This window comes from Ahaetulla prasina, chromosome 9 (genome assembly GCF_028640845.1).
Source record: "Ahaetulla prasina isolate Xishuangbanna chromosome 9, ASM2864084v1, whole genome shotgun sequence".
Taxonomy (NCBI): domain Eukaryota; kingdom Metazoa; phylum Chordata; class Lepidosauria; order Squamata; family Colubridae; genus Ahaetulla; species Ahaetulla prasina.
The window spans coordinates 6601035-6613412 of NC_080547.1; the positions used below are offsets into that span (position 1 = coordinate 6601035).

Genomic DNA, 12378 nt, shown 5'->3' on the forward strand with positions numbered 1-12378 from the left:
GCCTGGTAAGGCCTGTTATTAAGAACACAAAGCCTGCAATTACTGCAGGTTCGAGCCCGGCCCAAGGTTGACTCAGCCTTCCATCCTTTATAAGGTAGGTAAAATGAGGACCCAGATTGTTGGGGGGGCAATAAGTTGACTTTGTAAATATATACAAATAGAATGAGACTATTGCCCTATACATTGTAAGCCGCCCTGAGTCTTCGGAGAAGGGCGGGGTATAAATGTAAACAAAAAAAAAAAATTTACCGAGGTAGTGTGGCTATAATATGTATATGTATTTGCTCACGTAGTACAGTTGTAGTAGTATTTATCCTTATTGTCGTTCTTACTCCGCACTCTTATTATTAGTATTATGATTATCATTATTTTGTTACTTTGCATGTACACTGAGAGCTTCTGCACCGGAGACAGATTTCTTGTGCACCTAATCACACTTGGCCAAATAAAGTATTCCGTTCAGTTCAATAAAGTACTCAATAAGACAGAAGAGAGCCATTCAGTAATTCCATTCTAACTCCAGCTGCTGATTTTATACATCCGTCAAAGGCAGGTCCTAAATAATTACACATTTGAATGGTACAGGGCACCCTCAACTTATGACCAGTCACTTAGTGACCATTTAGAGCAGCGGTTGTCAACCTGTGGGTCGAATGACGATTTGCCAGGGGTCGCCTAAGACCATCGGAAAGATGGGAAGTATACTTGTGAGTCGAAGAATCACGCTCCAATGGTTGACTCCACAAGCCAGGTGCAAGCTCTTCAAATCGCTAGCCGAATTCAGCTTCAGGCACGATGAATTAAAAAAGAGAAAAATCTTTGCTCTGATGTCTCCCTCCCAAGCCAGCTGCAATCACTCCCAATCGCTAGCCTAATCTGGCTTGATAAACTTAATAGGCGAGGAGTCTCCGCTTTAACGCCTCTGTCCTCAAGGCAATCGCAAACAGTTCAGATCACTAGCCAATACGGCTTCAGGTGCGATAAATTCAAAAAAACAGTTTGCCACTTTTTTTCCCCTTCTGCGGCTGCTGAGGCGCACTGAGATCACTGCCTAAAAAATAATAATTTTACGGTTGGGGTCACCACATCGTGGGGAATTATATTAAAGGGTTCACAGCACTATAAAGGTTGAGAACCACTGATTTAGAGTTATGATGAAGCCCCTAAAAGCTAATCCAATTCCAAAGTTCCTACAGGAATTAAAATTATTTGAATCCCACCACTGGGATCACATTATATATCCATTATTGGAGGGCGCTGTGCATAATACCTAAACCTTCCTTTAAACATTTTTCTATTTCTCTCGGCGACTTTTGAATCCCAGATACACTGGACACTACTTCATTACCACTCTCCTCTACTCCTTTTTCTTGGGCTGCTTTGGAGTGGATCGCTTCTGCCTGGGCCACACAGGTACAGCTGTGGGGAAGCTCCTGACTCTCGGAGGACTTGGCATCTGGTGGTTTGTGGACCTGATTCTTCTAATCACCGGGGGACTCATGCCCAGCGATGGGAGCAACTGGTGCACCATTTACTGATTAGCATTTTGGTTGGACTTCAATGCCGAAAGGAGAAAGCGAGGGGCAGCCTGGCTTACGTGACCTACCGCTTGAGAGAAGTTCCACGGAGACCAAAGAGACTGGAGGTGGTGTATTTATTTTCCCGTGGAACTGGGATGGGGGTTGAACAGGAACAAAAAAAATGCCAACCATGATTCCTGCGGTATATACCTCACTGTTTAAAAGTTGCTCTCCTCCTTAGAGGAAGACTGTACATTTATTTATGAATCCCATGCCGTTTTTGAAGTGTCGCGTTTCTCCGCTCCTGTATTTCAGCTTGTGCCATGATAGTTGCTGTAGATGCGTGCACAGCTCTGGGTTCTTATTGCTGTGAGTTTAGAAGTTTTCAATAATCGGTCCACTTGGCTGGAATTAGCTGGCAGGAATTTGCAAGGTTTAAGGTTGTACTAAAAGATGGCGAGGTTTATTTACTTTAAACTTTAGGAGAGTGGCACTCCTTTCCCCCTTAGAGGGCAAGCCAAAAGTCCTTAAATGAAGTCCCTCTTTATCTCTTTGTGCATAGATAATCTACGACAATCCTTCTCCGTTCTTAAATCTCACTTTACAGTAGAGGTATGGAGAAGCAAGAGCACCTTTCCTTAGGTGCTCAGTTGTAACTTATTGAAAGTCAACCCTAAGCATGTGCTTATTAACTCAAAAAGCAGCATCCCTGATGCCTTAAACCAGGGTTGGGGATCCATGGCCCTTCTATGACACATGGACTTCAACTCAGTGGTGAAATGCAAAAAATTTTGCTACTGATTCTGTGGGCATGGCTTGGTGGGGTGTCATGTGACTGGGTGGGTGTGGCTAACTAATTTTTTTTAACTTTTTAAAGCATTTTTTACTACCTATTCACCCAAACCGGTAATTAAAAAAAATGCTTTAAAAAAGTAAAAAAAAAAAAAAGTTCCGACAATCGTGCAGCAGAGCTGTGATTGTAGGAAGCTTTTGTTTACTTTTTAAAGCATTTTTTTTACCACTGGTTCATCCAAACCGGTAGTTTTTATCACTACCGGTTCTCCCGAACCGGAGCGAACCGGTAGCATTTCACCCCTCCTTCAACTCCCAGAATTCCTGAGCTAGCCTGGAATTCTGGGAGTTGAAGTCCCCAAGTCATAAAAGGGCCATGGCTTCCCCCCGCCAAACAGTGACATATCTCCCCCCACCTTAAGAGAAAATCGTCAGAGACAGATTTTTAAGACAAATCAGTCATTCTGAAAACTAAACACAGAAGCTCTTAGTTTCTTAAATCAAACCTCCACATTTAGAATCCACCCAGTTTTGGACCATGCGAAAATAATAGATATCGTCAGAAAAACAATCCATCTAATAGCGGTTGCATGCAACAGGATGAAGTTCCCCTTTTTTAGTCTGTGACGTTGTATGGCAGTTTATAGGATAATTTATCTTTCAAAAGCTGAAATCAAAATGTATTCCTTTTTGCAGTATAACGAAACGTGATGGACGGCTGAACTTTCCGGGTGTTGCATAATAAGAGTAAAAACTCTCAAAGTGACAGATGTGGCGGGTCTTCTTTGTAACATTTTGAAGTGCCTTTAAAAAGGAGGGTGAAGTCTGATTTGTGCAGCTGGCAGGCTGGCCATTCATTCTTCATGGAATCAGTCCAAACAAGCTCCAGTTTGAAATTGTGTTTGTGTGTGTGTGTGTGTATTTCAAACTGGAGTTTGTCTGGATGTACACACACACACACCTATCAGAATATCTGTCTATTATCTACCATCTCTATTATATCTATCGATCATCTAGATAGGGGAAGGATATTGCAAAACCTCCATTCCCACCCCACTCCAGGGGAAGGATATTGCAAAAATCCCCATTTCCTCCCGATCAGCCGGGAGGCAGAGAATAGATGGGGGACGGGGCCAGTCAGAATTTTTACTACCAGTTCTCCGAACTACTCAGAATTTCTGCTACTGGTTCTCCAGAACTGGTCAGAACCTGCTGAAACCCAGCTCTGGACTGGACCCTCCCAAACCCAAATCAACCACTATTTTGGGTCATCTTATACCTGGGTCACATCAACCAAGAAAGAATCCAATTTAAATAACAGTAAATGTACTTTCTAACCTACACAAGGTGCACAATTCCAAGCAAGTTCCTCTCGATCTAAAACTAATCTAAATAAAGCAGATCGTCAGGAGCCAAGACGCAAAAGACATCTCGGAATATTTTTCCGTGGAACTGGGATGGGGGTTGAACAGGAACAAAAAAAATGCCAACCATGATTCCTGCGGTATATACCTCACTGTTTAAAAGTTGCTCTCCTCCTTAGAGGAAGACTGTACATTTATTTATGAATCCCATGCCGTTTTTGAAGTGTCGCGTTTCTCCGCTCCTGTATTTCAGCTTGTGCCATGATAGTTGCTGTAGATGCGTGCACAGCTCTGGGTTCTTATTGCTGTGAGTTTAGAAGTTTTCAATAATCGGTCCACTTGGCTGGAATTAGCTGGCAGGAATTTGCAAGGTTTAAGGTTGTACTAAAAGATGGCGAGGTTTATTTACTTTAAACTTTAGGAGAGTGGCACTCCTTTCCCCCTTAGAGGGCAAGCCAAAAGTCCTTAAATGAAGTCCCTCTTTATCTCTTTGTGCATAGATAATCTACGACAATCCTTCTCCGTTCTTAAATCTCACTTTACAGTAGAGGTATGGAGAAGCAAGAGCACCTTTCCTTAGGTGCTCAGTTGTAACTTATTGAAAGTCAACCCTAAGCATGTGCTTATTAACTCAAAAAGCAGCATCCCTGATGCCTTAAACCAGGGTTGGGGATCCATGGCCCTTCTATGACACATGGACTTCAACTCAGTGGTGAAATGCAAAAAATTTTGCTACTGATTCTGTGGGCATGGCTTGGTGGGGTGTCATGTGACTGGGTGGGTGTGGCTAACTAATTTTTTTTAACTTTTTAAAGCATTTTTTACTACCTATTCACCCAAACCGGTAATTAAAAAATGCTTTAAAAGTAAAAAAGTTCCGACAATCGTGCAGCAGAGCTGTGATTGTAGGAAGCTTTTGTTTACTTTTTAAAGCATTTTTTTTACCACTGGTTCATCCAAACCGGTAGTTTTTATCACTACCGGTTCTCCCGAACCGGAGCGAACCGGTAGCATTTCACCCCTCCTTCAACTCCCAGAATTCCTGAGCTAGCCTGGAATTCTGGGAGTTGAAGTCCCCAAGTCATAAAAGGGCCATGGCTTCCCCCCGCCAAACAGTGACATATCTCCCCCCACCTTAAGAGAAAATCGTCAGAGACAGATTTTTAAGACAAATCAGTCATTCTGAAAACTAAACACAGAAGCTCTTAGTTTCTTAAATCAAACCTCCACATTTAGAATCCACCCAGTTTTGGACCATGCGAAAATAATAGATATCGTCAGAAAAACAATCCATCTAATAGCGGTTGCATGCAACAGGATGAAGTTCCCCTTTTTTAGTCTGTGACGTTGTATGGCAGTTTATAGGATAATTTATCTTTCAAAAGCTGAAATCAAAATGTATTCCTTTTTGCAGTATAACGAAACGTGATGGACGGCTGAACTTTCCGGGTGTTGCATAATAAGAGTAAAAACTCTCAAAGTGACAGATGTGGCGGGTCTTCTTTGTAACATTTTGAAGTGCCTTTAAAAAGGAGGGTGAAGTCTGATTTGTGCAGCTGGCAGGCTGGCCATTCATTCTTCATGGAATCAGTCCAAACAAGCTCCAGTTTGAAATTGTGTTTGTGTGTGTGTGTGTGTATTTCAAACTGGAGTTTGTCTGGATGTACACACACACACACCTATCAGAATATCTGTCTATTATCTACCATCTCTATTATATCTATCGATCATCTAGATAGGGGAAGGATATTGCAAAACCTCCATTCCCACCCCACTCCAGGGGAAGGATATTGCAAAAATCCCCATTTCCTCCCGATCAGCCGGGAGGCAGAGAATAGATGGGGGACGGGGCCAGTCAGAATTTTTACTACCAGTTCTCCGAACTACTCAGAATTTCTGCTACTGGTTCTCCAGAACTGGTCAGAACCTGCTGAAACCCAGCTCTGGACTGGACCCTCCCAAACCCAAATCAACCACTATTTTGGGTCATCTTATACCTGGGTCACATCAACCAAGAAAGAATCCAATTTAAATAACAGTAAATGTACTTTCTAACCTACACAAGGTGCACAATTCCAAGCAAGTTCCTCTCGATCTAAAACTAATCTAAATAAAGCAGATCGTCAGGAGCCAAGACGCAAAAGACATCTCGGAATATTTTTCCGTGAAGCTACCTCAATCAGGCAAAAGCCAGTTCTAGTACAGGCAAGTCATACCTGTGTATCACACCTTGACCATGCAAGAATTGTCCACCACCAATAGCAGCGGTCTTCTACAGTTGAGTAGGATTAAGGAGCCACGAGTTCCTGTCCACCTTCAGCCATGGATGGCAGCCATACCAAGTCAACCAGATGAAGAATCAACTTGCAGGAAGACTCTATTTATGAGTGGCTCCAACAACAGAATCTTACCTTTCTGCCCTGTGCTACTTTCGTACACCCAGGGAAATTAGAACGAGGTATCTACCTGAGCTGCTACCGCATGCTTTCTCCTTGTTTTGAACTTCAATCATGTTTTTTGTTTACTTTATTGTCATTGCACATGGTACAAACGAAATTAAATGCCGTCTTCAGTGTACATTATAACTATAAAAATAAAAACAGAATCATCTTTTACATTCTATATAATTGAAATTGAAAACCCGATATTGCAGTATACCGTAGAATTCAATATGGTTATTGCCTTGGGATAGAAGCTGTTTTCCAGCCTATTTGTCCTTGTTTTTATTGTCCTGTACCGTCTGCCAGATGGTAATATTTCCAAAAAAAAAAAAAAAGGTGCCCAGGATGAGATGGATCTTTAAGAATGTTTTAAACTTTCTTAAGGCAGCGGGAGCTATAAAACTCTTCCAAAGAGGGGCGAGGGCAACCAATGATCCTCTGGGCAATGACGTTGACCCTCTGGAGCGCTGTTCTACCTGCCACTCTGCAACTGGCAAACCCTACACAGATGAAGTAAGTTAAAATACACTCTATGGTGCAGCGGTAAATTTTCTCCTAGTCCCTTTGGTATAACGGATCTGGCTTACTTTTGTGTAGGTCCACTATTTGACTCTCTACAATGGATGATTTTGGGCCGGTCATTCTGTCTCCGCTCAACTTACCGCTTAGGGTTGTTTATTGTTTCGAAGAGGTGCTGCCTATAAGGTTTGAACCCCTAAAGGAAGATCTAACTCTCATAAATAAGAGTCAATGTGGCGCAGTGGTTAAAGCAGCGTTCCTCCAGCTTGGCCAATTTTTAAGATGCGTAGACTTCAACTCCCAGGATTCCACAGCCAGTAATGGAGTCCACACATTAAAGCAGCCAAGCTTGAGAAACACTGACTACTGTGTTTCTCCAAAAATAAGACCAACCCATAAAATAAGCCCTAGCATTTTTTTTCCAGGATGCTCATAATATAAACCCTGCCCCCAAAAAATAAGCCCCCGTTAAGATCCTCAGCTAGATGGCGCAATTAGTACTGTAATTCCCCCAAAATGAGACCTAATTGGAAAATAAGCCCTAATGCATCTTTTGGAGCAAAGAAATAATATAAGACCTGGTCTTATTTTCGGGGAAAACATGGTAGGACGGAATGACTTTGAGCTATTCCTTGTCTCTCAGCCCAACCGAGCTCACAGGATTCTTAAAGGTAAAGGTTCCCCTCGCACGCACATGCTAGTCATTCCCGACTCTAGGGGGCAGTGCTCATCTCCATTTCAAAGCCGAAGAGCCAGCGCTGTCCGAAGACGTCTCCGTGCAGGCGGAAGGAATAAAAAAACATTTATTGCGAAGCGAGAAAATTATTTTTACTTGCTTTTCGCTGCAAAGTTAGTGAAATATCTTGAGCGTTTAAAAAAAAAATTGTTTCATTAGAGTGAGTCAGTTGTTCTGCTTGAGAAGATTTCTGATAAAATTCACGTTTAAAAAAAAAAACCAGTGGAAAAAACATTTTATTGGGATTGGCAGGATTTTATCCGAATTATAATAAATGACAAAACTAACACCCATTGGGATGCAGGGAAAATCAATAAACAGCCTGATATAAGATTGTTTGATGCAGTAGTCGTTGTGTGTAATGTAACAAAAGATAATAATTAAAAAGCTAAAAATCTGTGTGTATAAATAACAATAATCCCATGGACACCTCCGCTGGCAGTAGAATGGCTTTTAGCTACTGCTGCTGAGCTCCTTAGTTGGTAGCTGGGCACAATATATATTTATAGCAATAGATTTAAAAAAATATATCCTTTTAAAAACAGCAGCTTATGATCTGAGTGCAGCACAAGAATGCTCAAAACCTATTGCAAGAACAGAGAAGAAAAACATGCACTTAAGGAATTGCTAAGAGTAGAAATGCTTCAACTATCAGGACGTGTCCCCCATTCCCCCAATTCTTTGATTTACCGTATTTTTCAGAGTATAAGACGCACCTACCTTTTTGGGGGAGGAAAACAAGAAAAAAAATTGCCTCTGCCGCCCAGCAATTTGCCCCCTTGCAGCAAACGGCCTGTTTCAGTTTCAGTACAGCCTGATTAGCACAAGAAAAAGTCTGCCTCTGCTTCCTTGCAGCAAACAGCAAGCAACCAATTTCAGTTTCAGAACAGCGTGATTAGCACACACACACACACAAAAATCTGCCTCTGCCTCCCAGCAATTTGCCTCCTTGCAGCAAATGGGGCGCACAGCAAAAAGGCAATGACAATCCCTGCAGCCTGAAACAGCTGATGGTTGGGAGGCCGATCCAACCACAATCAGCTGCTTGTGCTAATCAGGTTGTGCTGAAGCTGAAATGGGCTGTTTGCTGCATGGAGGCAAAGGCCAAAGGGTGGGGGCCGGCAGGTGGGTGAGGTTACATTAGGTGTATAAGGCACACCCAAATTTTCACCCTCTTTTGGGGGGGGGGAGTGTGTCTTATACTCTGAAAAATAGGGTAACTTTCCATTACAGTGGTACCTCGGTACTCGACTGCTTTAAAACTCCTTGAATTTGGTACTCAACGCATTTTGATGCGAACATTTTGTCCCGGTACTCATCGTTTGTTTGGTACTCAACGCACAAGCTAGAACTTGTGGAAGTCGGCTGCCTTGTGAAATTATTCCTTATGGGAAAAATCTGTTTGGTACTCAATTGTTTTGGGTACTGATCGCGCCTCCGGGAACCATGAGTATTGAGGTACCACTGCATTATGTTTACGGAGATTCTCAGTCATTCAGGTCTATGGTTGTCCCAAAGGTGCTTTTTTCAAGAGGCAACTGGACTTTCTGGTTTTTCTTTGAAGATGTTTCGCTTCTCATCCAAGAAGCTTCTTCAGCTCTAACTGGATGATGGGGAATGGATGGATTTACCTGTCCACAAGGAATATAAATCCTACATTTGCACTACTCAGGTGACCCTGAGGATGCAGATAAACCCCCAAGTGGCCTCAATGACTCTCTAAAAGGATGCAAATGACCAGCTGTCTGCAAGGAGTATAAATCTTTCCATTCCCCACCATCCAGTCAGAGCTGAAGAAGCTTCTTGGATGAGAAGCGAAACGCCTTTAAAAGAAAAACCAAGGAAGTCCAGTTGCCTCCTGAAAAAAAGCCCCTTTGGGACCACACCTGTATTACTTTATTATTTATTAAATTTATACGCCGCCTGTCTCACTATCAAGCAACTTCATGGTATATGGAAGAATTCTGGAGATGTGAAACTTCTTCACGCTTTTGTTTATAAAGGGTGTGTGAATATTTTTCACCCCAAAAAAAGCAAAATCTGTCTTCTTTAGCAATATTTGCCCATAAAAATGCTTGACAAAACCAATTATCCCTGAACCTGCTGTCTAGGAATTTCATTCCCAAATGCTGGATGCTTCAACTTATTTGGAAGATGACCTGAAGAAGGCAAATGGAAAAAACAGTGCAATCCGTTCACACAAGTTGGCACTATCCATATGATTAGGCCAAAAAAAACAGAACCTTTCACAGTGAATTGACTTTGCTCTCTCTAGCATGTAACCGGCTACATAAAGCCATATTATGACCCTATTCAGTATATACCGTATTTTTCAGAGTATAAGACACTCCAGAGTATAAGACGCACCTTAGTTTTTAGGGAGGAAAATAAGAAAAAAAAATTCTGCCTCTACCTACCAGCATCCATCAGTTCTGGCTAGCATCCTGGTCTGTGTGAGAGAGTTGAGGGCTGTTTGGAAACTGAAACAGTATTTGCTGTGTGAGCAGCAAGGAGGCAGCAAGGAGCCTGGGCGTGGCTTCGCGCAACTGTTCTGTACTAAAGCGGCATGCTGTGCTGAGCTCTGAAACTGAAACTCCTCTCCTCTGCTTGTATTTTGCTTGTATTTAGTACCACATTGGAAAACCTGCTTTTGTTACTGTATATTTACTTCATGTGCTATATTATATATATAAAGAGAAGTTATTGAATCCTGCTGAATCAGTTACTTCTGTGTGCTTTCTGGATGTGATTGCTGCTGCAAACTCTGACACGTCCTTGCAGCAAGTAGCAAACAGCCAGGTCAACTGCAGCACATTATTGCAGCCTGATTCAGCATGAGCAGCTTATTGGCGGGTGGATCGGCTTCCTGGAATACCCCCAATCAGCTGTTCCAGGCTGCATGGATTGCCACAGACCATCGCCACCTCCGTGCCTCACGTTTTTGGCCTCATGGGTGGGGTTACATACGGTGTATAAGACACACCCAAATTTTCACCCTCTCTTTAAAGGTGGGAGAAAGTGCATCATACCCCGAAAAATACGGTATCACTGTTTTCTTGAGGTACCTCAAGGAAGGAAGTTAGCACACCTTTCATTACAAAATGCTACCGATCCGTGAAAAGTACAAGAAAAAAAATATTGTGCCAATAGGTGAGATTAGAGACAACTGTGATGAAATTTGAGGAAATGTATCTCGCCTTCCCCCCCAAAAGTTATATTTTCAACACAGAAACCGGTTCGGATTATTTAGCACCGCTCAGAGATGTACAATGGACCGATTTAAAAAAGAGTGGGAAGGAAAAAAAAAAATCGGTGGAAGACCGTCACCAAAAATAAAAGGTTGTGATCTCAGAACCGACCACACTTTCTCACTCTTTAAAAGGCAACTATCGGTTTCTTTACGCAGAATCACCACAGTATTTCCAGAAGCCACGGAATTTCCCACCTGGGATCATCTACAGCAGTGTGAGCGTATATGTGCGAATTTTCCAACTTGGCAAGCTTTTAAGACTTGTGATCTTCAACTTCCAGAAATCCCCAGCCAGCATGGGAGTTGAAGTCTGTAAGCTTTAACTTCCAAATTTGGAGACCCCTGATCTAGTTACGTTGATGGAGATTCAGGTGGCCCTTGAGTTACGACCATTCGTTCAGCAAGTGTTCAAAGTTATGATGTGGCACCAGTAGTGGGTTTCAAATCCCGGCGCTACCAGTTCGCTATCACACAGCATTTTTTATGATGGGGGGGCGGAGCCTCCCGCCACTGCCATTAGCAGTTTGCCCGAACCGGGGTGAACCGGGAGCAACCCACCACTGTGTGGCACTGAACAAAGGGACTTAGGACCGGTCCTTAAAGTTCTGCCCACTGTAGCGCCTCCATGATCACTTGATCAAAATTAGGGTGCTTGGCAACCAGCTCACCTTAAGACCGATTGCGGCATCCTAACGTCACGTTATCACTGTTGCTGACCTTCTCTGCCAGCTACCACTAGCAAAGTCAATGGGGAAGCCAGCGGGAAGTACTGTAAAACATTGATCGGGTAAGTTTCCCATCCAGCCTTCCTTTGCTGACATTGTGCCTTCCTTCCCTCTTTGCTTCCTCGCACCTACTTCCCTGAGCTTTTTTGCACTCCCACACACATAGCCACACCTGCTTTTCTCCGCCTCCCTGAGTTCACGCCACACCGCAACCACCCGACTCACACGCAATGCTCCCCTACTCCTCCCCTGGGACTCCCTCCATTTCCCACTTAATGACCTGCATGGTTTTGGGATTGTGATCCATGACTGCCTGGGTGGCCGTCAGCAAGCAACACCTACATTAGACTCTGCAATTGCATGGTGACAGCAAATTCGGTCCCAATTGTTGCCGTAACTCAAGGACTACCTGAAGATCAATCAGCTCCTCACTTGTAAAGGAGGAGAAGAGAAGGGAAGGGAAGAAAAGGAGGGGAGGGGAGGGGAAAGGAAAGGAAAGGAAAGGAAAGGAAAGGAAAGGAGGAAAAAAGGAAAGGAGGGGAGAGGAAAGGAAGGGAAAAGAAAGAAAAAGAAGGAAAAGGAAGGGAAGAAGAGGGGAGGGGAAAGGAAGGAAGGAAAAGGAAAAGGAAAAGGAAAAGAAGGAAAGAAGAGGGAGGGAAAGGAAGGAAGGAGGGAGGGAAAGGAAAAGGAAAAGGAAAAGGAAAAGGAAAAGGAAAGGAGGAAAAAGGAAAGGAGGGAGAGGAAAAGGAAGGAAAAGAAAGAAAAAGAAGGAAAAGGAAGGAAGAAGAGGGAGGGAAAGGAAGGAAGGAAAAGGAAAAGGAAAAGGAAAAGGAAGGAGGAAGAAGAGGGAGGGAAAGGAAGGAAGGAAAGGAGGAAAAAGGAAAAGGAAGGAAGGAAGGAAAAGGAAAAGGAAAAGGAAAAGGAAGGAAGGAAAAGGAAAAGGAAAAGAAGGAAAAGGAAGGGAAGAAGAGGGGAGGGGAAAGGAAGGGAAGGGAAAGGAAAGGAAAGGAAAAGAAGGGAAAGGAAAGGGA

General features: G+C 43.1%; 1 protein-coding gene across 4 annotated transcripts in view; it reads left to right on the forward strand.

Annotated features, from left to right (window-relative positions):
• TM2D2 (TM2 domain containing 2) overlaps positions 1–12378 on the forward strand; it is a 30127-nt gene that overhangs the window by 2933 nt on the left and 14816 nt on the right. For 2 of the 4 annotated variants that reach the window (XM_058194169.1, XM_058194166.1), the window contains exon 4: positions 1325–3078. The exons of 1 other annotated variant lie outside the window; for it this stretch is intronic. In XM_058194169.1, coding sequence (XP_058050152.1) covers positions 1325–1538 — 214 coding nt within the window. In that variant the 3' untranslated portion in view covers positions 1539–3078. Of the gene's footprint in view, positions 1–1324; positions 3079–12378 lie in introns of those variants that run through there. One more of the 4 variants, XR_009156456.1, reaches the window with a different exon arrangement.